The following is a 25,735-nucleotide window of genomic DNA, read 5'->3' as shown; positions in this document are numbered from 1 at the left end:
GGACTGACATTCAAATTTCTAATTTGTTTTTATAGGGAATAAAGTTTCATACTCAACTCTGTGGAAACATACATAAAGAATGCTTCCACCTCACTCCTACCTCCCTTAAAAATTTCTGGTCCAAATTAACTTCTTTTAAAGATATTTCTCTCCATTGAGTTTAAGATAATCAGTTGTGTATTCCAGATACTAGGCACAAATTGATTGGCATTCATGTAAAGCAAAAGCCCAAGATTTTCTCTTCTCTCATGCCTGCTCAGTAGAGAGAACGGTGATGTGTTTGCGTGGCCACCAATATTTAACAGGTGTACCGCTACTACTTGCGCACTGTTAAGGCGTTCAAAGTAGCAATACTTTGCACTTCCGGTCTTTTGAACTATCATTTGGCTTTCAAAACAATTCTGTGAGCTACGATGAATGATTATTTTAGTTTGTTTTGAAGTGAAGACTCAATCAGAAATAATACCAAAATTTTTATTGTCCTGTATTTTATACATCTTATTTGCAGAAGAGCTGGGCATAATTCCAGCCTAATTCCAAAGACAGGTGTTTGGGGTTGTTGGTTGATGGGTCCTTGATAATGAGTTGTATGTGCCGACTTGGCTACTCTATCATACCCAGTTATTTAATCAATATTGATCTAGGTGTTGTCTGTGAAAGGTATTTTGTAGATGTGGTTAACATCTACAATCAATAGATTTAAAGTAAAGGAGATTACCCCCAATGATGTTGGTGGGCCTTGTGCAGTCAGTTGTGAGCAGAAACTGAGGCTTCCTGGAAAAGAACATATTCTGCCTCAAGACTGCAGCATTAATTACTGCCTGAATTTACTGTCTGCTCTATAGATTTCAAGCTTGTCAATCACTATAATTGCGTGAGCCAAATTCTTAAAGTGAGTATCTTCCTACTGCTGATTCTGTTTCTGTAGAGGACCATGACTGACACAGTCCTTATCTTCATGTATTTTACCTTTTTCTTTTTTCTTTTTTTTTTGAGACAGAGTCTCACTCTGGAGTGCAGTGGCACAATCCTGGCTCACTGCAATCTCCACCTCCCGGGTTCAAGCGATTCTCTTGCCTTAGCCTCCCAAGTAGCTGGGATTACAGGAGCAAGCCACCACACCTGGCTAATTTTTTGTATTTTTAGTAGAGTCAGGATTTCACTATGTTGGCCAGGCTGGTCTTGAACTCCTGGCCACAAGTAATGTATCTTATTTCTTGTTTCCAGATGGTTTAAATTCACAATCAGAGTCTAGGTCTTATTCACACAAGTACTCCTCCTTCCCCTTGGCTCAGTGAGATGCTATAATATAAAATTTTAGCTTAAGGAGAACACACATACCTGACAGATAATGAAGGAAGAACTTATGTCCATGACATAAAGAGCTATGATGCTTTTAGAAAGCAACATAGGAGATGTACAGGAGGGAGCAATTAGGCAGTACTCATCGTAGGACGCTTTCTAGAGGGAAGTATTTAAATTAGATTTAAGAGGCCTATATGGAAAATGGTTTGGAAGTGTGAAGAGCATGCAGAGAGGGGTAAATCAGGGGAAGGCCTTGAAGTGCTCTGTGGATGAAGAAAGCCAGACTGCCTAAACTTGCGATGCGAGGGAAGGAATAAAGGAAAACCAGGTCAGTGAGAACAGAGACCCATTGTGTTGACAAAAAGCATGCAAAGAACCCTTATTTTCCCCTGGGATATAACAGTAACAAACCAGCATGCATGCACGTATGCATGCACACACCACACACACACACACACACACACACACACACACACACACACAGAGCACAGAACTGGAACATTCAGAGAGCTGAAGGATTCATTGTTTGTCCGGGCAGGTACCCCGTGCAGCTGCACGAAGCAATAAAGGAGCTGTTGCTACTCAATGCCTAAAAGACTTCCCAGCTTACAAATATGTGAAAAGCTTCTTCCAGTGTCTATTCACTACACTAAAGGTGTGTGTTTACTTCACAGAACTGAGCCCTTGTTCCTTTGAGACCCTATTAGCAATGCAGGGATGAAAAGGAAGTCATAGTGTTATGTTCTTAGTTGGATGACTGGCTCTTTTGGTGAGACTGTCCTTCCAAAGGCAGCAAATGGAGAACTCCGGAGGTTTAGCCTTGCGTTTGCTTTCCAGAGAGATAGTCACATAGCCCAAGAGAATGAAAAAGCTCTTTCATGAGCCCAGTTTTCTTTTTGTGCAGATGGCAGTCCAGATTGGCATCACAGATTCTGAAACAAATTTTTGTCCCACGGATGTTATTTCAAGTTCCCCAAAGCTGTAGCAGCTGGGCAGCTGCAAAGTCATTCAGTTTCTCTGGCCCCATAAGCAAGCTCCTCCTTATCAGAATATACCCCAGTTTCCAGAAAGCCCATTTTTCCATGAATACGACAGCAATCTTTATCTTCTTTTAGTTACAATTTATTGCACTACCTCTCTTTCCTTGTTCATTCTTTTTTCAGTAAATATTTTTGAGCACTTGCCTTGTGCCAGGAACTAAGCATACAGTCTAGTGTATAAACAGTCAAGAAAATAGGCAGTTACAATATATTAAAAACAACTAATATTTATTTAGCGCTTTATGTGTGCCAGCCACTGTTCTAAGTGTCTTAATTTTGCTCTTAAAACAATTCTATGCAGAAGGTTCTATTATTATCCCCACTAAACATGTAAGAAAATCAAGACTCAGAGATGTTGAATTACTTCTCTACAATCATACAAAGAAAGAAAGGTATTGAACTAGAACTAAGTGCAGGCAATCTAGCTGCAGAGCCTGTCTCCTTAACCAGGAGGTGCATGGAAGGGGCAGGAGCTGAGTATTATGACAGAGAAAATACAGGTACTGGGAGCATGTAGGAGATGTCAGTAACCCAGACTTGGGGCTCAAAGAGAAGTTGTGTATTTAAAATGCATATCAGGCCGGGCTCATGCCTGTAATCCCAGCACTTTGGCAGGCCGAGGCACGCAGATCACGAGGTTAGGAGTTGGAGACCAGCCTGGCCAACAAAGTGAAACCCCATCTCTACTCAAAATACAAAAATTAGTCTGGCGTGGCGGCACACGCCTGTAGTCCCAGCTACTCGGGAGGCTGAGGTAGGAGAATCGGTTGAACCCAGGACGTGGAGGTTGTGGTGAGCTGAGATCGTGCCACTGCACTCCAGCCTGGACAACAGAGCAAGACTCTGTCTCAAAAGGAAAAAATAAACAAACACAAAATAAAATAAAATAAGTAATATGCATGTCAGATCATGTCAATCCATTTCTCAAAATCTTTTAATGGCTCCCAAGTGAATTTGCAGTAAAATCTACACATCTACCATGACTTACAAATGTTATGCTTAACCTGGCCTTTCTCAGTCTCTTTGGCTGTGTCCCTTACTATTGTTCAGACTGCCCAGCTCTCCGGCTGTGGAACCTCTGAGGTCTTGGTTGTTGGTTACTCTCTCAGGGACCACCACCCCTCGATCTGCCCCAGCTCCTCAGTGTTCAGAACTCCAGTTTAAAGTCATTTATTTATAGAGTTCTTTCCTATCTTCTAATCTACTTTAGTCCCCAGAATTATAACAATAATAACAACTAGACTAATGATAATGAAGATAATGATAAATAATGATAAAACTAATGATCATAATAATTAAACACTAAATAATACTGGGTGTCAGGCAGTGTTCTAAATGCTTTATGTATAATAATGCATTTAGATATTACCACAACCCTAATGGTAAGTACTAGTATTATTCCCATTTTTACAGGTGAAAAAGTGAGCCAATATCATAGCATTCGGTACTTTCCTTCATTACAATTATAAAGTGTATAAGCATGAATTTATTCATGCATTATTTCCTGGGACATAAGATCTATGAGATAAGGTTCTGAATGCATTCTCTTCATCACAGCATCCTCAGTGGCTAACACAGTGCCTTGTGTACAGTATGAATTTAACACATGTTTACTAAATACATTAATGAATGAATAATGGACATGTGAGATGTATTTCTCTCAAGACTTACACCTTTGCTTACCACTTACAATAAAATGGATAGATGAGAAAGAAATTAAAGAAAGTCCTCTAGTATGTAATAATTATTAAGGTTGTTGGTAGTCCAGTCACTTTGCTTTCTTGCTATGCCATTTTCCCCATCCCCTTCTTGAGAAGCTGTAACGTCCAAGGTTTACAGTGGGATGCAGGCAGAGACAGTGTGGTTAAGACTGTAGAGGAAACAGCATGGGTTTTCAAGAAATACAGATCTAGCTTTCAGTTCTGATTCTATCACTAACTTTGTGGTCTTGAGTAAGCCCCATATACTTCCGGAACCTTCTTTTTCCAAATATGTGAAATTGGGGCAATAATATATGCACAGAATCAAATATGTGAAATAGGGGCGATAATACATACAAAGAAGTTTACTTTGGAGAATTAGGTGAGGTGATATATTCAAAGGGGCTAGCACTGTGCCCGGCACATACCAGAAATGGAATAATCACTAGCCTCTTACCTTTGCTGAAATCAGTGGTGCACATGTGGTCTTTGGACATTATCTAGTTTATTAGACCAGCAGTACTAGCTAGACTAGACCCTAGAAATTTGAAGCCCCAAATACAACTGAGGGGGGCAGAGAGAAAATAGCATTATCTGACCTGGCTGCCTCTAAGATTCAAATAAGCTTACTCTGTGGACACAGCCAAAGAGGGGGTAGGAAAAATACAGAAAACTCCAAGGGGTGACTTTTGGTACTTGTCAACAGCTCTGGCTGGGAGGAAGTCAAGACAATAAACCAAGAAGAAGATCCAGTGAGTTCTGTTGCCTGTTCTCTATTTTAAGGGGACAGTCCCTGCTTTGTTTCTCTCCTCTTGGGTGAAAGACTGTTCCCTGAAATGCTCCTGGCTTCCGAGAACAGTTCTGGAGGCAACTTCATAATGTGCTGGCTCGGGGTTGATCAGAAACAAGCAAGCAGAATTCACCGTGCCCCCAGGATCATACCCTCTTGGGGAAGCAGGAGGCAGAAAAAGGAACTTTGGTGGTCCTCTTCCTTCCTTGTCTCCTAGCAAACTTTCACATTCATTCTTCTCTAGGCTAGCCCCAACCTCCTTTTTTATCTCCCTGCCTTTCAATAAAGAGGAGAAGGGGTTAAAATGTGTATGAGGTTGCTTTTTTCTTCTCAGCAGTAATTGGAGAGGGTATAAAGTTTTTCCCAAAAGGGCCAATCCTCTTCCCTTCCTGTGGACTCTGCTAGTGGGTTTTGTCCTCTCTGCAAAGGGAAGCTCTGCATCAGCTCCTACTGTTACTCCCTGCTAAGCTTCCTGGGTTGTAACACCTATGCCTGAATAGGTGTGTACCAACCCTGAAAGATGTATTTCAATACAACTTTGATGTGCTGTACAAGCTGTAATTATGCTATCTTATAAAGTGGCATCCTCTCAGGTTTATGCAAGACGGGGCTCTCAGTTAACTAAGATTTGGTTTACCAGAAATCCTGAATAATTTGACAATCTCTTTTGCACTCTGCTTTTAAGAGAAAAAGCTGTATTTAGGGGTGTCCCCGTATATTTGGTATCAGCTTCACTCTCCCTCCTGATTCCTCAGCTTTCCCGTGTATGAGCTGGAGAACCCTACCTTCAGTTCTAAAACTATTTCTATATAACCAGATTTCTATGGTCTCGGGAGGAAAAAAAGTCTAAACTTCAAAAATGATTCCCTTTACATTGTATTATTGTGGAAGCAAAGTAGACCAGAACCTTCTAGAAAGATCTCAACAGGGCTTTCTGTTGTGGTTCCCTCCTTATACCAGAAGGCTGGGATCTAGGATCTTAGCTACCACATATTGGCAGCTTGCTATGTGCTGGGTATTATCTGAGGCATGTTACGTAATGCTAATAACACCAATACCAACACTGGGATGTTCTACGTGTTTTATACATGTTAACATATGAATTCTTACAACCAAAACACACAATTTTCATCCTAATTTTGGAGATGAGGCAATTAGGACATACAGAGGTTAAGCAATTTGTCCCAAGGTCACAAAGTGGTGTAGCTGGAATTTGAAAGAGGCAGTCTGACTCCAGAGTCTCCACCTTTAATCACTATATAAAGTTTTTCTCGTTTAGCCCTCACAACAATCTTAACATATAGCATATTAAAATACCCATTTTCGGCCAGGCACGGTGGCTCATGCCTGTAATCCCAGCACTTTGGGAGGCCGAGGAGGGTGGATCACCTGAGATCAGGAGTTCAAGACCAGCATGACCCACATGGTGAAACCCCATCTCTACTAAAAATATTTTAAAAATTAGCTGGGTGTTGTGACATATACCTGTAATCCCAGCTACTTGGGAGGCTGAGGCAAGAGATTCATCACTTGAACCTGGGAGGCAGAGGTTGCAGTGAGCTGAGATTGTACCATTGCACTCTAGCCTAGGCAACAAGAGTGAAACTCTGTCTCAAAAAAAAAAAAAAATGCCCATTTTTCAGAAAAGAAAAGTGAGTCTCAGAGAAGTAACTTATCTGAAGGATGAACTGAGTTCTCAAACCAATTCCATTCAATATGCTACTTGAGTACCTACTTTGTGACAAGTACAATGCCAGGCACTAAGAGAACAATATAGTATGATAAAAATTCATATTTAGTTGCTTAATTTTCTTCCATTTCTTTTAACACTGCCACTTCTTCCTGAAGTAATGGATAACAAAGAGTTCACTTCAAGTGCCTTGAAAGTCAGATGTTGTCAAGATTAGCAAGGGATGTCAGCACTATGCACATGTCCTGAGAGCTAGCAGATATTTCAGAAAGTCTGAACAAAGCTGAACTTGAGTCTCAGTTCCTTTCTAATCTTATTTGGTTCAGGCATGGGCATTATTCATCCTTATTTGTTCATTTCATAAATATTTATTGAGCATTTACTATGTTCCAGGCTTTATGCTATAAATTGAGGATATAGAAAAAGATTATTAGTATTTGAACTTGGGATGCTTTTAGTTTAGAATGGGAAAAAATGAAATAATTACAATACAGTATGATAAGTATAATAACAGAGATTTTGAGATAATAATTAACAGTAATTTTGGGTGAATTGCAGGAGGTATATTAAGAAGATGAAGGATTAAAAGGCACTTTCCAGATGGAAATGGATAAAGGAAGTAGTGTTTCCTATGCGTATAGTATATATCAGGGGCCAGGCCCTGAATTGAGACTATATATTTATTTTAATCCTGAATCCAAGAATCAGATGATATATAGAATTTGTTCACAGTGACAATATGAGAAAAAATCCCTGAGCTGAATATGTAAATGATATTTTGGGGAAAAGGCAACCAGGTAGAAGAAACAGCATATATGAAAGAAGGAAAGCAAGAAGATCCTGGTGTATTTCAGGGACATATACTCAGTGCACTTCAGCCATCAGTTGTGCATGGGGGTGGCAGCATAAAGTGGGAAATGATGACAAAGAGGGAGAGCAAAATTCTAAAGGCTTTTGCATGCCTGGCGAGACATTTAGGTCTTATCTTGAAGGCAAAGTGTAGCTAAAAAAGAAAATAATATAACCATAACTGGGGTTTATAAGAATAGTTCTACTTTGGAAGGTTGAGGTGGGCAGATCACAAGGTCAAGAGATTGAGACCATCTTGGCCAACATGGTGAAACGCTGACTGTACTAAAAATACAAAAAATTAGCTGGGCATGGTGGCGGGTGCCTGTAGTCCCAGCTACATGGGAGGCTGAGGCAGGAAATTCGCTTGAACCCAGGAGGCTGAGGTTGCAGGGAGGCTGAGGTTGCAGTGAGCCAAGATCATGCCATTGCACTCCAGCCTGGCAACAGAGTAAGACTCCATCCCCCGCTCCCCCTACGCCCCAAAAAAGAAGAATTCTAATACCAGAATGGAAGCTGGTTTAGAGTGGGGAAAGAATGAGGACAATAATAACAAGTTGGAGGACCACAATAATACTTTAAGTACAGGATGATGGAACAATAAACAAAGGCAGAGGAAGTAGGGGAGAAAAGGAAAAAGAAAGATTAGAGAAAAAGACTAAAGGAGTTGACTGTGGTAGGTGAAGAGGGAGATAAAAGGGTGGATGATGAAGATGCTACTCAAAGTCAGGAAAACAGGAAAAAGGACAGTTGCGTAGGGGAATGAATTTGGGTCTCCAGATGGACCAAAAGGGGTTACCAGAGGTAGTCAGGTGTCTGGCATTTATATACAAACTTATCAGTAAGTAATGGGGGTTGGGGGTGTCCAGGGAATTAAGGAACAGGACTGAGGGGGGAAATAGGTTCTAAAACCAAGGGGATAATTTCTGACAATCAGATTTGAAGAAATTTGTCTGCTCCAGATGTCTCCCTAACTTCAATCCTGGAGGTGGAAGAGTCCAGATGTGTGAGGCGAATCTCTGGCTCTGACTCCTGGGGCTGTGCAGGTAAATAGAGCTGTCAAGAATGCCCAGAAAGAGGCAGATGTTTCCTAAAGGGTTTTGCCTGCCACGCCTGGGAGCTGCAGGACCAGGTTGCAGGCAGGCAGCAGCTAGGGTTTGGGAGGACACAGGCACGTGGACAGCCTCCTGTGGGAGCGCTGTGGATGAGGCAGCTGAGCTGAGAGAAGTGAAGCTTTCTTCCCAGCCTCCTCCTCCACCCTTTGCTGCAGATCCCCAATGCTACAGCACAGTGCTAGCTGCATAAAGGTTGATTCATAGATGAGGGGATGCAGCTACATGCCACGCAGAGATGGCAGAAAGGACAAAAGTGTGTGTGTTTGGAGGAGACTGTTTATTCAGGGAACTATATATATCAAACACAACCTTACTGGCAGACAATAGTGATTTGCCTAGATAATTTATGCAACCAAGTCAACTGGGCTGTGTAGAGCAAAAGGTGAGACTCATTTTTGAAAGTGGGGTACTTCCCTTCATGGTCTCAATTACAGGAGATGCTTTTGCACACAAAACATTCAGGTAACAATATCTGGGTATCTGCTCCAGCCTACTGTAACCAAAGAGAAAGAAAGGCCGGAATTAAAATGCAAAAGAAAGAAAGAAACTGTGTTTGGAGATAGGTCTGCTACAGTATAAACTTTTTCCTTTCTCTGGCTTACTGCTATAGCAAAACCTGATGGTTGTCTTTGTAAAAAACGTGTCTGTATCTAGGTCCCTGGCAGCGATTTGCCTCTGGGAGGGCCAGCAATCTATTTAATGACTCCATTGACGTCAATAGCATAACTGAAATACTTACTAACATGCATGATTCCAACTTTCAAGGGGAGGGTGGGTGGATGGTGTTTCTCAGCAGTACAAAAACGTGAAGTGGAGTCAACACGGAACGGACTCCACTGTTCAGGCAGCTAGTGAGAACTTAGAGGCAGGTCTCATCAGTTTCATTCAAAGAGAAGAAATACTTATGCTAAATTTGCAAATTAATTTTGAACTAGTGAAATAACCATAATAAGCAGGATGTTATATTTGACAATACCTGCTTAAGGGAAACATTTTAACGTTTGCACTTTAGCTGAGGTATTAACGTTTTTATGACTACCAATACTTAATTTTAGATACGTATGAAATAACTGCAAATCAATATAAACAGCTCAATGTTGATGCTCTGGGGTAAACTTTCACAAGAGGGCTATTTTACACAAAAACAATTATTACAAAACAATCATTTGGAAATTATTCTCAAAATAACTGGGGCTTTTCTGGTGCATTTGTGCTATCATTTTCTATGCAGGCTGTCTAAACACTAAAGGTGAGTAATTAAGGCAATTATTACAATATTTCAGCACTCATAATTCAGAATAAGGAAGAAAACATCGTTTGATATTTCTGACTCTTTCTTTTTCCTTTCCTTTCTTTTCTTTCCTTTTTCTTTTTTCTTATAATTCCCTCCAATCCTTCCTTTATCATGACTGGTCACAGCTTTTGGTCACAAGATTGATTTTATTCCTATTTGTCCATAAGTGTTGTAATCTTGCCTGACAGTTCTTGCTTAATGTAGAAACCAAGCAAAGGTTCTGCTTATGCTGGGCCTCATTTCCAGTCATCTGATGCAGCACCGCTCTCAGGCTATTGTTGTGGTTCTCAGAGAGCCCGTTACCCATGCACACATAGACCCTGTCTCATCACAGGTCCTGAAAGCTCTGGCAAAAAATGAGAATGGAATCAATGTCATGACTTTTTGAATTCCTTAAAATCGAAGATAACTCACTGACCCTCTTGTCCACTACTTGAAGAGACCCTGCATCTGGTACACTCACATGAACCTCTGGAAGGATAGTCATTATCAAGTAAAGTTATGGGCAGAACCCATATGGAGAAATATATTTCCAAAGTGAAAGCCTCTTCTTCTGTTTTATCAACTGGTAAAAAGCCAGTTCCTCCCCAGAATGGCCTAGACACATATTAAAAGAAATGCATTCCGTGAGCACTGGAAAAACCTTAATTAAGCCTGTTTCTCACATAGGCCAACCTATTTCAGGCTTTACTGGAAAGCTCTATACTGTCTCATCAGATTTCTCCGAACACGGTCTTTTCTTGAAATGCATTCTAATTGGCTGGTGTTGAAAACCACCATAAATCAAGGCTATGGCTATCCAGGCTTTGATATCATTAGTATCTGCAGCAATCTGGCTTGAAGTCCTCAAAGTGATTCCCTAGTCATTTTGTTGCTATGGTTCGCTGTCATTTCCAGTGACCCATAGACTTCTGTGTTGTTTTTCATAACATCTGACCTGTTTCCAGTGATAATGTTCCTGCTCAGTAAATTTACTGATAAATTTTAGAAAAGGAAATTTAGTAGAGAGCACCCCACCTTATGTATCAAGTTGGCTGCTAAAATATTGCATACATGATACATATTATTTTACATTAAGACACATTTGTATGACTCAGATGTGCTAGTAATTAAAAGGATACTTCTCCAGTCCCTCTATAAAGCAAAAAAATCATTCTGTAAAGACAGTTGACACTTGATAATTTATCTTTTCAGTAAATTCTGACTGTCATGACACATGTATGATTACTATTGAAGAGCAAAGGATAGGATGGCGTGGCAAAAGGGGGACAATTATCACACACATGTGTGTATGCATGCACCCCATTTTCCTGTTGCAAATCGTTTTGGGACCTGAAATCCTGAGAATTACTTCAATTTTCTGTTGTGAATATGTACAGGTGACAGAATTCAAGTTCCTCCCTTGTTTTGGAGTTTTCTTTCTTCTTCTATTTTTTCCTTTCTGTTTCAATCCTTGAGCACCATGTAGGGAGAGCCTGGAATTTATGCTTGTGAAAGGCAAAATGTGAAACAAATTCAGATGCTCATTAAACTATAACATTGGCATTTTCGACACCCCCAGGAGGATTTACTGTGTCTTTCTCCTCAACCTGGGAGCATATGACTTCCTCGTTCCTTCTGGGCTTAAAATTCTCCATTGCTCTACTCTGGCTTTCTTATTCGAAGTGCTAAGTGCCAGCTTCTTAGATTTCACTCTTTTTGTTCAAAACCTATATGAACACACTAACATATATAAGCAGTTATAGAGTGTGTCTCAAACCTCTATTAACTTCAGTGCAATAACTAATTTTTCATAGAGAAAAAACACAATTTGAATACTTTTCACAGCAATAGAGATAAAAATATTGGCTTATTATTAAAATTTTATTTTATATGTATTTTTCTTCACATAAAGTCCCTAAATTTTAGTATTTCTCCTGGTCAATTCAACACTTACTGTGTTCTTACTACGTGAAAATAATTACACAAAAGCACAACGAGTGATAAAAAGATAGATAAGCCGTAGTCCCTGTCTTCAAGAGCTTTATCTCCAATGGGAGAGACATACAAGAAGCCTTGAATTAAATTAAATTGTTTAAGAGAATTAAATTGTTGCCATAGCAACTTTAATTGCTCCTTAATTTAAATAAGGAGCAATTATGACAACTTAAGAAAAAATAAGATGTCTTTGCAAAGGACATTTGCATTGAGCCATAAGTGCTGATAAGAACCTTGGTTGGATAGTGAGAAGAAGGGTATTTCTGGTGTGTGTGTGTTTTTTTTGAGACGGAGTCTTGCTCTGTCACCTGGGGTGGGGTGCAGTGGCATGATCTCGGCTCACTGCAACCTCTGCCTCCAAGTTCAAGAGATTCTCCTGTCTCAGCCTCCAGAGTAGCTGGGACTGCAGGCACGTGCCACCACGCCTGGCAATTTTTGTAGTTTTAGTAAAGATGGGGTTTCACCATGTTGGTCAGGCTGGTCTTGAACTCCTGACCTTGTGATCCACCCACCTTGGCCTCCCAAAGTGTTCAAATTACAGGCATGAGCCACCACGCTGGCCGAAGAAGGGTATTTCAGACCGAGAGTTTTCCTTTGATTTATCTATTTAATATTTCTGTTAATAATCAATTTATAAAAGTAAATGTACCAATTTACCATGGTTTCTGACTATTAGCTTTTAAAATAAATTGCATTTTTTCTCCTTTATATATTCAAAAAAAAAAGCATTTTAAGATTTGGTATTTCTCTCTCTCTTTCTCTCTCTTCTTCTGAATTGCTCCTATACAAGAGTAGAGATATCTAAGTCAGGCTTTCTGAGTAAACTGGGTTGTTGCTAAATCTGTTTAAATTATTGTAGATTTCTTGTACCTTTTATCTTAGATTTCAATTGAAATACATGAATTCAACGTCAGTACTGACAAATAAAAACCTGATCTTACTTTTTAAGCAGCACTCCAGTTCTCAATTCTGTTTGTTCTGAGCCACTTATTTTTCATTCCCCTTTAAAGTTTCTATTTAAACACACCTCTTTGTCATATGCTGATAAATATTAAAATAACAGGAAAAATCTGCCTGACTTATTTAAGCTGATAATAAGAACAAAACACGGGATGTGTGTCTCCTCCTTCCTTTCCTAACCGTGGCTAAACGTTAAGGAGATTTTGAAACCCATAATTACGTAATAATTGGTATCACTACATTCTCTTCCCAGTGAAAAGCCAGGATTTTTGTAGTTTGCCACAGAGACAGAAGGAAACAAATTGCCTGAGTGGTATTGTCATTTCTTTGCTCCATTGTTTGAGAAGACTTTATCAAAAGAAGCCCTAGTTGTCAAGCTGTAGTTGCTGTGCCAATAATCACAAAATGATCTTTCCAACCACATCTTTGGTTAATGAGCTAATTTACAGAACCATAAATTTTACATATTCTCCTAATGTTTGTCAGTATTTATTACAAGAAAAAGAAAACATAGTCTAAATATTCAAACTGATGTTGAATATTTGGCTAACAGAAATTTGTCTAACAGAAATGTGAGCAACATTGCCTCACTGGTAGGCCAATATGATGAAATGATTGGAGTTTCAAAACTACCTCCTTTGATCTCCAAGTATGTAACACGAGTTATATGTTAAAACACCCTATTTTGTTTCTTTCAATAACAGTTCTAAAGGAAATAGTACATGCAGCACGCCAGGTTTTTGAAGTTCATAGAGTACTATTTACTTCTTTGTATTTCATATCTCAGGGCTCTAGAGTAAACTCACCTTTACTTAATATCTTTCTTTCACTTTTTTTTCTTGTTCTCAATCTTTCTCTTATGAAAATATTGTTAAAAGCATGCACCACAAATACTTCAGAAGCCAATGAGCCAATAGAATCTGCTGCTTTTGTTCCCTTCTTTTAGAAGTTGAGCTTTTGCAATGCTTCCGTTATACTTATGATCAGGATACCAGAAAGAAAACACAACAACCAAGTAAGAAAGATTTTAAGTATGAAGCGCTGCTGGAAATAGAAAAGCGTGTGAGGCATTGTTAGGTGTCAGGCGTTAGGTGATCTCAGTGTGAGTTCATCTTAATTGTTTCTCCTGTGTTTTTTCTCAAACCTACTGCTCCAATAGTACGGAACAGATTTAGGAGAAAACATTATTTGGACGTTAACAAATGTCACAGAACTGGTTGCATTTTGTGTGAAGAAGAATTTCAGTTCAACACAACCCCATGGTGTTCCTTCAAGGTGACCCTTCCTCTCTGCAGCTCTCAACACACCAAGAAAAGTGGATGCACTGTTCTGAAAGATGAGAGGTTAAGTTCTTAAAAAAAAAAACACCGTTGAGGAACAAAGTTGGATGCCCTCCAAGAGAAATGATTCGTGACCTGGAAAGAGCCTTTGGTTTCACACCTGGAAAGGATGTAGATTCAAGTGGGATCTATAGTTGACATTAAGAGGGAAACCACTAACATATCCGCAGGGGCCCTCAGGCCAGCATGGGGCACCTTAGGTCTTTGAGGTTAGCTCTCCTGTAGTTTACTGGGGCCATCAAGCTGAGGTCAAGCTGCACTGTCAATACAACTCTGCCTCCTGCTCCTCTTTGGGGAAGGAGCAGCATTACTCCACATTTATCATGTTCTGAAAGTCTGCAAATACAATGGGCAAATTATTTAGTCTTGCTTTTAATGTGGTTTTAATAGAGTGAAGTAATGCTCCAGTGTACCTTAGAAAAAAGTCACCAAGAGACATACTTTTGAGAGCCACAATATGCAAACAATGCTATTGTTCTAAAAACCAGTTCTGAATAAGAGGCACGTTTATTATTCTATCTTGAAACATCGAGATAGACCTTATGACATGGCCTACCTTGCGGGTTGACTCTGGAGACAGGAGGCTGACTAGCAGCTGGAGACCTCCTGTGGAGACAGACAGAGAAGAGAAAGACTGAGTCTGTGTATCAAAACTCCCCATTCCACCCCCGACACCCCACCCTCATGGTTACTGAGGACTTTTCCAGGTCATAATGAACTATGTAGTGACATAATGCTATCTCCGGAAGGCAGGCTCCTGTAACCCGGGTAGATGACTGTAATTCTCTCACATCCAGATGGACTGCAATTCTCTCACATCCAGATGGCCTGGAATTTCCCTCTGCAAGGCCTCAGGATGCTCTGACTCTCCAGGAAGGAAGTTGTTTACTCTGGGTCCCCAACCAGCCCCCTGTTTTAGGTTTTGCTGTTCCAAGAAACCCTCAGAAAAGGAGTTGCTCGCTCAGGCGTCACTCGAAATGTCAGAGTGAATCTCAATTCCTTTGGGCAGTGCTGTAAAAAGTTATAGCCAGAGGAACCCTTAGCGATCAATCACTTCAGGTCCCTAATTTTTGTACCTCAGGAGACTGACACCTAGAGAGGTGAAGTCACTTACCAGGGTCACACAACCACTGGGAACAGTCATCCAACCTGCTTTACTTAGGGAACAGAATTTACATGGAGGAACTGGGATGTCATTCGATGTCACAACAAGCCTGCTGAAGTCAGGGGTTAAATGAAACAAGCAAACCCATGTTCCCATAGTACAGGGGCTCCTCCTTTTTTCTTGGTTATTTTCCTTTCTCTGCCCCGAATCTTTCAATTTCACTGCTCTTACCAGTCTTCTCATGTTCTGCAGAACTTCTACCAGACTCTCCTGTTTCCCGCTGCATTGCTGGAGAACTTCTCAGGAGTACTATTGAGCAGGGCTCTCAAACATTAGGGTGCATCAGAACCACCTGGAGGGCTTATGCAGACACACTGCTGGGCCCTACCCCCAGAGTTGCTGATTCAGTAGGCCTGGGATGGGCTTAAAAGTTGGCCCTTATAAAAAGTTCCCAAGTGGTGCTGATGCTGCTGGTCTGAGGACCACATTTTCAGAGACACTGGTATTAAGGATTCTCTGCTCCACTAAGGAGTAACAGGACATTTGCTATGAGCAAGAGAGTGAGACTCTAGTCCAATGGTTCTCAAACATGGATAAGCATCAGACTCATTAGGGGAGCTGTTAAATTTCTTTTCCCAACCCCGAAGAGTCGATTTCAGTATATCTGAGATGAGGCCTGAGAATCTGTATTTTTCACTTCTCTTTGCATTCTCATGCACAGGCAAGTTTGAGAACGAAGTCAAATTCTAAATGACAAAGAACAGCCGGCATTGTTGTTGCTAAAGAAGAGTCTTCCTACTGGTGTGGCCACAGAATTATTTCCCTAGGTTTTTCTGCTTCTCTAAATTAATCTCTGGTCCTTTAGGGACAATCTAGCTTGTAGGTACCCACACCTAGTAGTCATAGTCTATAGACAGGTCCACATCTACCATTAATTTACTGGCTGGGTGATCCTAGGCAGGGCAGTTTTAAACTCTCAGTGGTATGTAATTTTCACATGTGACAAGAGAAGGGAAATTATCATCTAATGATTGTTTTTCTCTGCTAGGCTGTGCTAGGTACTTCTTAGCTTCCACTAGGAGTATTATCACCCCATTTTAAGGATAAGAAAACTGAAGCTCAGAGAGGTTAAGAAACATACTGACACATGATTTATAATTGGTACAGCCAGGATTCAAAGCTAAGTCTTTCTGAATCCAAAGTGCATGCTCTTTCCACTATACCATATGCTGATAACACCTGCACTAATATTGAGGGCTGTTTTTCAGGAAAATTAAGACATTAAATTCCAAAATCCTTAGTCTGGCATTCAAAGTCCTTGCTCTCTAGCCCCAATATCCTTTTTCCAGCTTATCTCTCATAATTCCTCATTGCCTGACATTTCATCTCAGACCACTGACTGGCTGTGTGCTCTCATGCATCCTGTACTTCTTTTTTGTAGCACTTTAAAATTATAGCTTAAATAGGCTTTGTCTAGTTAGTGTTCAATACATAGTTCCTTAGATTAAATGTAAACATTATGTGAGCAGGGAACAACTTGTTTACTGCTTGATCCCTGGCACCAAGGATAGTCCTTCATATGACAAGCATTCGGTAAATACTTATTGAATAGAAGAATGAATGAATGAGGAACAGAGCTGACTCACACTTGCCAAGGACAAACTTGATCACCTCTTTTTCCTTGAATATGTGCTGCCCCTTTCCTGTCATTATTCAGACCATTCATTCCCCTGTAAAGGAAGCTCTCTTCACACCAATCTACCCATCAAAGGTTAAGTTACTCATCAAACCTTCTCCAAAGGATGCCATCCTCTTAGCCAAGAGTGGTCTCTCTAATCTCTCATGGTGCTTTATTTGTATCTTTAGGGTCATTTCTTCATGTGACAGTCCATATTGGCACATATTATCTCCACTAGTGATCTGTGACCTGTTGATGGCAGGATCCAGTTCTGATATCTTTGCTTACATACTCTTCAGGTCCCACCAATTTGCCTGGCAAATAGTAGGAACTCCAAAATGTTAATCGAATGTAGATTGAATAACCCATTGATGTGAAAGTGATTTGAGAACCAAATACTCTATATGAAGATTTTATCTGGTTTCCTTTTCACATACAATCTTGGTTCTATATGCCACTTGCCGTTCCTCGAACACAGCACTCTCTTTTGTTGCTGTGCCTTTGCACACATTTTGCTCAGTTGAATACTTTTCTTTTCTTTAAATGGCTAGCTCTTTCATATGTCCTAGGACTCTGCTCAGGCATCACCTCCTCAGAGGAGCCTTCCCTCTGTGAGTGGCCCTCACCTGTGTTCTGTATTTTCTATGCTTACTGAACCATTGCATTGCTCATTCTGTATCGCATTTCCCATTTTCCTGTCTTTTTCTTCAACTTATCTGGGAGAAATTTAAGCAATGATTGAACATTGTGCACAACTGTAACACAGGGATCTGGCATAATATTTGGTATGATGTAGGTACTCAACACATATGTACTGGATTAATAATACATTTTAATAATTTTATCTTGCACCTTTTCCTGAGTTCCAAAGAAGACTTTTGTGAAAGAAGACACTGAACTAGGAGACCCTAAATGTTGGAAATCTCTACTTTCTTTACAGCATGTCTAATCACAGTGCCCAATTCTCTCAATGACTTCTTGGAAATTACACATATTATGCAAATTCTTTTGTCTCAGAATTAGTTTTGAAAATATGGCTTTTATTTAGAGTTGTCAATTCAGATAAGCATCTCTGTGTGGAAGCTTTGGAAAGGCAGGGACCATGTTTATTTGGGTTTGTCAATTATTCGTGAGACCTGGTGCAAACAAGATGCTCAGTACATTTTCAATGTTCTGTAAGTTGAGAATGCCAGACAGAGAATTGTAAAGAGTGCCAGAGGAAAGTGGTATTGGTTGCTCAGTTTCCAAAGTCCCTAACTTATGAAAGAATCATAAGAAGTTATGTGGCTGATTGCTGAAGACGGTGATATAAATAGGGAAGACAATATGGCCATGGCAGTTCATACTTTCCAGCCCTGAATAGCACAGTGGAGAGAGAACTGGACTGTGACTAAGAAGACAGGAATCCTAATCCTGGCTCTGGCACCTTCCGACTGTATAGCCCTTGGGCAATTCATAGAACCTCTTAGTTTCTTCCTCCCTTGAGGAGAGCAGGCAGGAACTAACATTTACTGGTGATTTACAACATACCAGGTCCTGTGTGAGGAGTTTTACATATATTGCTTCACTTAATCTGAGGAAATTTGACTAGGTTCATTCCAACTCTGAATGCTCAAAATTTTATGATCCTCAGCTAATTTAATTCACATGCCAAAGTACATACAGCAATAAAAGACATTTTGGATAGATATACACCTAAAAAAAGTAAGTGGTTGTCAATCCTTTCCTGAAGATTACATACATGTTGATTAAATTATGCTTTGGAAGAATGTTAATGCAAAGAAGTTACATGGTTGCCTGATAGCCACAGGTGATATTCATGATGTTGATGACAGAGTTGATTGATAAATGACACCTCTTTGCTCCCAGCTCCATCCCCTGGCTATCAGACTACTGAATGGTGGGCACACTCACTCATCCACCTGATTACTACAGCAGTCTGTTTAAAGTCAGCAAATGCTTTAAGAATGCTTATCTGAATTAACAACTCTAAATGAAAGTCATATTTTCAAAATTAACTCCTGGGACAAAGGAAGTGTAGGTTTTAATTTGCAGCCAAGAAATACAGGTCCAATCAAGCATCCCTCAATGGGATATTTCATGAAGGTGCAAGGAAACCACCTCAACAGGAACTTTGAGATTTCCACCCTTTGGGTGGTAAAGCACAGGCAGACAATGGACTGCTTTTATGCAGAGCAGAGCCAAAAGATAAAAGAAATCTTGACTTATGAGAAGTATAGTTCTATGTGGGAGTTCCTTTTCCTACAATAAACCACACTAACCAGATGTCTCATGAAAACCACTCCTAGGACATAATTATTGCTTAAATGCTACATTCAAGGCAGGGAATGGCACCCTGGATCTGAAGTCAAGTATCCCAGAAAGAAATATCTGAGTTCCATGAATTCTACAGTTTCAGCTGTTAAGATAACTCTGTGTGTGTGTGTGTGTGTGTGTGTGTGTGTGTGTGTTGGGGTGGGGGGATGCTTTCTGTATGTTGTATCCATTCCTTTCAAACATTATTGTCTTCAGTTCCTTCTCTTGGATTTTCTTTAGTTGTTTGAAGGTATTCACTATCTAGAAATAAAATGGAGTGCATTAAATTGACACTCAGTTTTCCAACCTGCCCCTGCCAGTCTTCTCCGGAGATGGCTAATTGATTTCATCGATTTCAGCTTCCTGATGTCTGAAATCCATTATTCAGGACTGAATCTGAGCTGGACTGCACCACTCTCAACTCCCCTTGGTGAAACTCCAGTGGCAAATGTGCCCTGTCTTGAATTTTTGTTGGTGACAAGGTAGTACTTGCAATCAGTAACAGGATCAACTCTGTACACATGGGTATGAATTTGAGAAAGATAATTAGATACAACTATCTTACCACTGGAGACCTGCTTTGTGTGATAAGTATGGCTTGCTTTGGACCAAGGGCGACACAAGGGGCTGTGATTTGAAGGGTAGTCCTCAGCCAGAGTGTGGGAAGGGCTGTGCTTCAGCTATGCTATGGCAATTATGGTTTTGGGGTACTTGGTTCTTAAAAGTTCACAAGGACCAAAACCCTCAAGGGTGTGGAAAGACCTGATTATTGAGAAAGTAGTTTCAGTTGGCACAGCATATTAATTAGCAGGGTTAGGCTGAATGTCCTAATACTACTAACAGAGGTAAAAATCCTCAAACCCATGCTAACAAATAAGAATGAGAACACCACCACCCACCCGGCCTTCTCCCTAGTGCTGTGCAGTGTAGTGGTTCTCAGTCCAGCCATGCTGAAGAAGCCTTTAAAATGTGTCCATATTAATCCCTTCCCCCTTATTCCCGTCTCCATGAACCTGGTTCAGAGTTATACCCTCACATTTAATTCCTGAAAATACTATTTTAGCTACTGTCTCTATCTTCAGGCTTTCTGATCTTCAGGTATTCCTTAAGTTCTTCCTAAATGTCTTTCTGTTCCAAAACCTTCCAGGGACTTCTTCCTATAAACCAGAAGACTTAACAGGTTTGGCAAATGAAAAGAGCACTGCAGTGACAGTCAGGATTCCAGGTTTCAAGGAAAACTCTGTTGCCCACTAGAAGCTGTACATTCTTGCTGAAGTCATTTAATCTCCCTAAGTTTTGTTTCCTTATCCTTAGAGTGGGAGTAACAATACCTTTATTCGTTCAATACCATGAATATCATTTATGGTGATCTAAGCTGACATAACAGATATGAAACCCCCAAAGTGTTACACCACTTCTGGATTCAGCAAGAGAAATGTAACGATCCATTATAATAGCTCACATTTATTGAGTACCTACTTCGTGCAAGATGCTGTGTTAAGTGCTTTGCGAATATCAATTCCTTTAATCCTCACAACAACCCTATTTTACACATTAGAAAACTGAGATATAGAGAGGATAATTAGCTTGCCCAAGTGTATCATTTTCAAGAGGGTAGAATTGGGCTGTGAAGCCTCTAATCATGGCTCTAGAGGCCATATTCTACAAAGAAAAAACATAGAGAAGGGATCACTCCCGCAAATATAATTTTCTAAATAATTGGTGGTCTTTCCTCCAACAATTATCTATCCAGAAATTCATATATGTGATGAATTTTTATGAAGCACAAACTGTATGTCAGGCATTCTGCTATTCTTGGGAATTCAAGAAAAACTAAACCCAATTCTTACTCCTAAGGGGCACACAATCTAGTGGCAGGCGGAGATCCATAAAGCAAGTGATAAGGTTTTCAGAGTACTCTGGATCCAAATGAGGGCCACTCAGCCAGGTTTAGTGAGGTCAGGGAAAGCATCTCAGTGAAGGTGATACTAGAGATGGGACATAAAGACAATCAGGATTTGGCCAAGCAGACACTGGCAAGTGAAAAGAGACATTTTAGGAAGAAAGAGCAGTAAGTCCATAATTAGGATAGAGAAGAGAGCATGCAGAGAACAACAGACCATGATTATTGAACATAATTCCACGTGGCTAGAGACCTAGTCTGATTGCTTACACTGCATCCCCCAGCATTTCATATTAGAATGTAAGCCCTAAAAGAGGAGAGAACTTGTCTGCTCTGGACACTATTATATTACCAGTGCCTGCTACTGATGGGGGTGCTCAGTAGTTGTTTGCTAAATGCATATATCCATGTATGAATGGATGGTATGTGCTAAATAAATACTTGTTGGATGGACAAATAGATAAGTAAGTAAATAAATAAATAGATGAATAAATACATAAATGGAGTTCTACTCCAAAAGAGGCTGGGACAAGCCTCTAGATTTCATATACGTTGCACTAAATATAAACCCAAGCAACTATCAATCAAATTAATTTGTCTTGGGTGCAAGCACCAGCATTTAAACTTTATCTTAATAACACCGGACTGCTGAAATGCCTTAAGCTGAAGGGTGACACAGTCATACAACATGTGGAAAGATCACTCACATGGAAGTTTGATCAGAGTATACAGAGTCATCTCACAAGAAAGCCTAGTCATAAAACAGTGAAAGGAAAAGCAAACATTCAAAGCAGGGTTTACTCCCACTTTTAACAAATCTATTCTATGAAAATTTGTATGAAAGCAAAGTAAAGGACTAAAAAATAATTTCACAAAGATGAGAGATATAGGATACTCTGGCTGAAAGTAGTGAACTCTGGCTGAAAAATTAGATGTAGGTTTTGGCCCTGATGGGTCTCTAACTTATGGAGTAGGGGGCAGTTGTTAGCAAGTCACTGGATTCTTGAGAGCTTAGGTTTCTCCTAAACAAAGAGAATCAATGGTCTCAAAGGCCTCCTCCAGCCCTCTCATTCCAGGATTATGGGTTCTATGACTCTCTGACCTCTGGGATACTTTTTTAAAACATGCAAAAGAGTGAACGGAATAGAACTTTTAGCTTAGGCTCATAGATTTGAAACGATTTTGGAGAGAGTATTACTGCAAGGAATATAAAGTTCAAACCCTTCATTTTATAGATATGGAGATCAAGGATCAGCAATATTAATTTAAATGCCAAGATCATATAATTAAGTGAAGGTGGAGGAGAAGATAACCCCGCACTTATTCATTAAACTGCATGAATTTGTTTATAGAAAATCAAAAATTAGGCAAATTGGACTTGAACTTTTTGCTACGTTTAATTTTAAGTTTGAATATCTGAATTCATTAAGAACTTACTCCAAAAGACTTCTAATAGAATTTATGGCCATTACTGGTCAAAGTGGTAAATGTAAAAGTCAACAAAAAATAAAATCCTCCTCTTGTTCTTTCATTTGTGAATTCCTACTGGATACTAAGTCTTATAGGTACAAAGACTAAGAAGACCCAGACTATGTTACTTTTAATGTTGTATGAGTTCTAAAATACTATGGTGATCCATCCTATTTTCAAATTTTAATGTGTATATTAACTTAGCTTAGAGGGCAATTTTCCATGTAATAGTTGTATTTTTTAATTGCTGCTCAATACTTTGCCTTTATGTTAGGGATTCAAACTCCACAAAAAAGTCAATGCTTACTTGTTAGATGTACCATGAAGGTTTGTCAGTATAGTGAAGTTGTTTCTCACACTTCGCAAGCTGGCAAGGACCTACAGGAAAAATGTTTAAAATGGTTAAGGACAAAAGAAGACAAATGGCCAGGTTCAAACTTAGAAACCAGCAACAGGGAAAGCAAGCCAGGGCCAGCATAATACATACCTGGGCAAAAGGAGTTACAATCAAGTCATCGCCATGTCTGGTGAAAAGAGAAAAAAAGAACCTTTAGAAATTTACTTGAATTATAACTGTAACATACAAGCTCTAATATTAAATTTTATCAGTGTTAACAACACAAATGTTACACAAGTTCTTCTACCTGGATATAAGGCAGGACTCACAATTTGGCCTGAAAGTGTATCCCAAGAGCTTGAAAGGAAAAAATTAGTACCAGATTCATGACTCCTGAATTTACAGTGACTACACATAAAAGCATTTGCAAGTAAGCATATATCCTCAGGATATAGTCCCATTAAATAACAGATCCAGAGTACTGTAATTTAAAGCGACTTGTGGATTTTGGTTGCCAGAGCCAGGAAATTCAAAGGGAGGGCTGCTTACAGGGACACACACAGTTGGAAAAAATGGTATAACAGTCTGGATAAAGGTTAACTTTGGATTTCCTGGCTTTTGTTGATTCGAACCACAGCTTTAATGCCATTTAAACACAGATTTCTGTCTGGGAATCCCATTACTTTTTGTTTTTAATATAACTTTTTTCTTAAAGTACCTAAGGAAAAGCTTTTAATAGGAGCATATGGCTGAACCCACCATAATCATACCATTGTCACTCCATTTTGTCCCAAAGAACTGATTAAGCTGTACCCAGTGTTATGTAAATCTGTATTTAGGAAGAGTCGAAAATGTGTTTTCAGAAGTGCACACTGTCTCTCTGGTACATGCTTTGAGAAATCTACTTAAACCCACATTCAGCAATCTCTCTATTGAAGGTACTAGAAGACATGCTAGTTTGAGCTATAGTCACAAAATCAGGCCCTTTGCCATTACAGTGTGAATCATCGTAGCAGCACAGAAGTTAGTAACAGTGAACCTTCCTTCAGTGTCTGGCCTACCTTCCCTGTCCTCATAATTGTCACACAAATATGGCACCTTCTTTGTTAACTACATTAGTGCAACCAATAATTATTAATCGTGTGCCATGTACCAGGCACCATGTGAGGCCTGGGGCTCCAGATTTAACAACACATACATCCATTTGGGCCTCTCCTCTATCATAGGCTTTTAACTTGGCATCTTATTTAATATGATACTTTTCTTTCCACCTTTGTCTTTAGCTAGAAACCTCTGAACTTCAATTTAATCTGGCAAGTTTCTTCTGTGCCCACTTTGTACGGTGACAATAAAAAGAATACTGACAAGGAGTAAGCATTCTTTGTGTGACTACTACTGTCTGCCAGGCCTCATGGTAAGCAGTTTACATGCATTATCTCATTTAATTATTGTAACAGGGCTGTGCGGCAGGTACTCTTAATATTGCTATTATATAAATGATATCGATCCACAGAGCAATTAACTAGCACATACCTAGTAAGTAGAAGAACTGAGACTGATTCCAAATGTAAGAATTTAGACCGTTTGGTTTCAAAAATCTGTGCTTTTAAACACTATGCTTCGTTTTTGTTGTTGTTGTCATTATTTTGCTTTGTTTTGAGACGGGGTCTAGTTTTGTCACCTAGGCTGGAGTGTAGTGGCGTGATCTCAGCTCACTGCAACTTCTGCCTCCAGACTCAAGCAATCTTCCCACCTCCAGACTCTGGAGTAGCTGGGACTACAGGAACACAACACCACACTAAGTTATTGTATTTATTTATTTATTTATTTTGTATTTTTCTGTAGAGACAGAGTATTGCCATGCTGCCCAGGCTGGGCTCAAGCAATCGGCCCACTTTGGCCTCCCAAGTGCCGGAGTTACAGGTGTAAGCCACTACACCCAGCCTATGCTTCCTATTTTATGACTTGCTGCATAGTTGACATATCAAATCATACAAAATATTCATGACCTCCAAAATTAAAACAAAGTAGGGGAGACAAATTATTTTAAAAACTGTAATAGACATTTTAATATAGAATGAGAATTACGAACAATGGGTATACTTCATGAAGTCCAAAGGAAACATGATAATTACAGGTTAGAGAAAGTAGGAAAGTCTTGATTGAGTGAGCAGTGTTTCAGATAAACTTTGAAGGATTTAAAAAGTCAGGGATGGTAGATGCTGCCAATGAAGAGAAATGACAGGAACAAAGGCACTGAAATGAGAAAATACTGAATACGCTTATTAAGATCTTTGATGGCTATTTGGGTGGAGAAGAGCATATTAGCTATAGACATTTGTAGAGAATAAGGATAGAAGGTCCCCCATGCTCATATTATGGACAATCCAGACAAAGATTATAGAGTCAGTACTTAACTCCATAGAAAGAAATGACCCAGGCTGGGCGCGGTGGCTCATGCCTGTAATCCTAGCACTTTGGGAGGCTGAGACAGGCAGATCACCTGAGGTTGGGAGTTCAAGACCAGTCTGACCAATGTGGAGGAACCCTGTCTCTACTAAAAAAAAAAAAAAAAAAAAAAAAAAAATTAGCTGGGCGTGGTGGTACAGCTACTCGGGAGGCTGAATCAGGAGAATCACTTGAACTCAGGAGGCAGAGGTTGCAGTGAGCCGAGATCACACCATTGCACTCCAGCCTGGGCGATAAGAGTGAAACTTCGTCTAAGAAAGAAAGAGAAAGACAGAAAAGAAAGACAGAAAGACAAAGAAGAAAGAAAGAAAGAAAGAAAGAAAGAAAGAAAGAAAGAAAGAAAGAAAGAAAGAAAGAAAGAAAGAAAGAAAGAAAGAAAGAGAGAGAGAGAAAGAGA

General features: G+C 39.7%; 1 protein-coding gene across 4 annotated transcripts in view; it reads right to left on the bottom strand.

The window, feature by feature from the left end:
- PDE4B (phosphodiesterase 4B, cAMP-specific) overlaps positions 1 to 25,735 on the bottom strand; it is a 444,432-nt gene that overhangs the window by 95,391 nt on the left and 323,306 nt on the right. For all 4 annotated transcript variants that reach the window (XM_011994950.1, XM_011994953.1, XM_011994952.1 and 1 more), the window contains 3 exons: positions 23,020 to 23,056; positions 22,840 to 22,910; positions 14,617 to 14,666 (listed from right to left, as the gene is read on the bottom strand). In XM_011994950.1, coding sequence (XP_011850340.1) covers positions 14,617 to 14,666; positions 22,840 to 22,910; positions 23,020 to 23,056 — 158 coding nt within the window. The remainder of the gene's footprint in view (positions 1 to 14,616; positions 14,667 to 22,839; positions 22,911 to 23,019; positions 23,057 to 25,735) is intronic.

The sequence above is a fragment of the Mandrillus leucophaeus genome, unplaced genomic scaffold (assembly GCF_000951045.1).
Source record: "Mandrillus leucophaeus isolate KB7577 unplaced genomic scaffold, Mleu.le_1.0 Scaffold464, whole genome shotgun sequence".
Lineage (NCBI taxonomy): Eukaryota > Metazoa > Chordata > Mammalia > Primates > Cercopithecidae > Mandrillus > Mandrillus leucophaeus.
The sequence above is the reverse complement of the archived record's forward strand: the minus strand, read 5'-3'. Positions and strand labels throughout refer to the sequence as shown.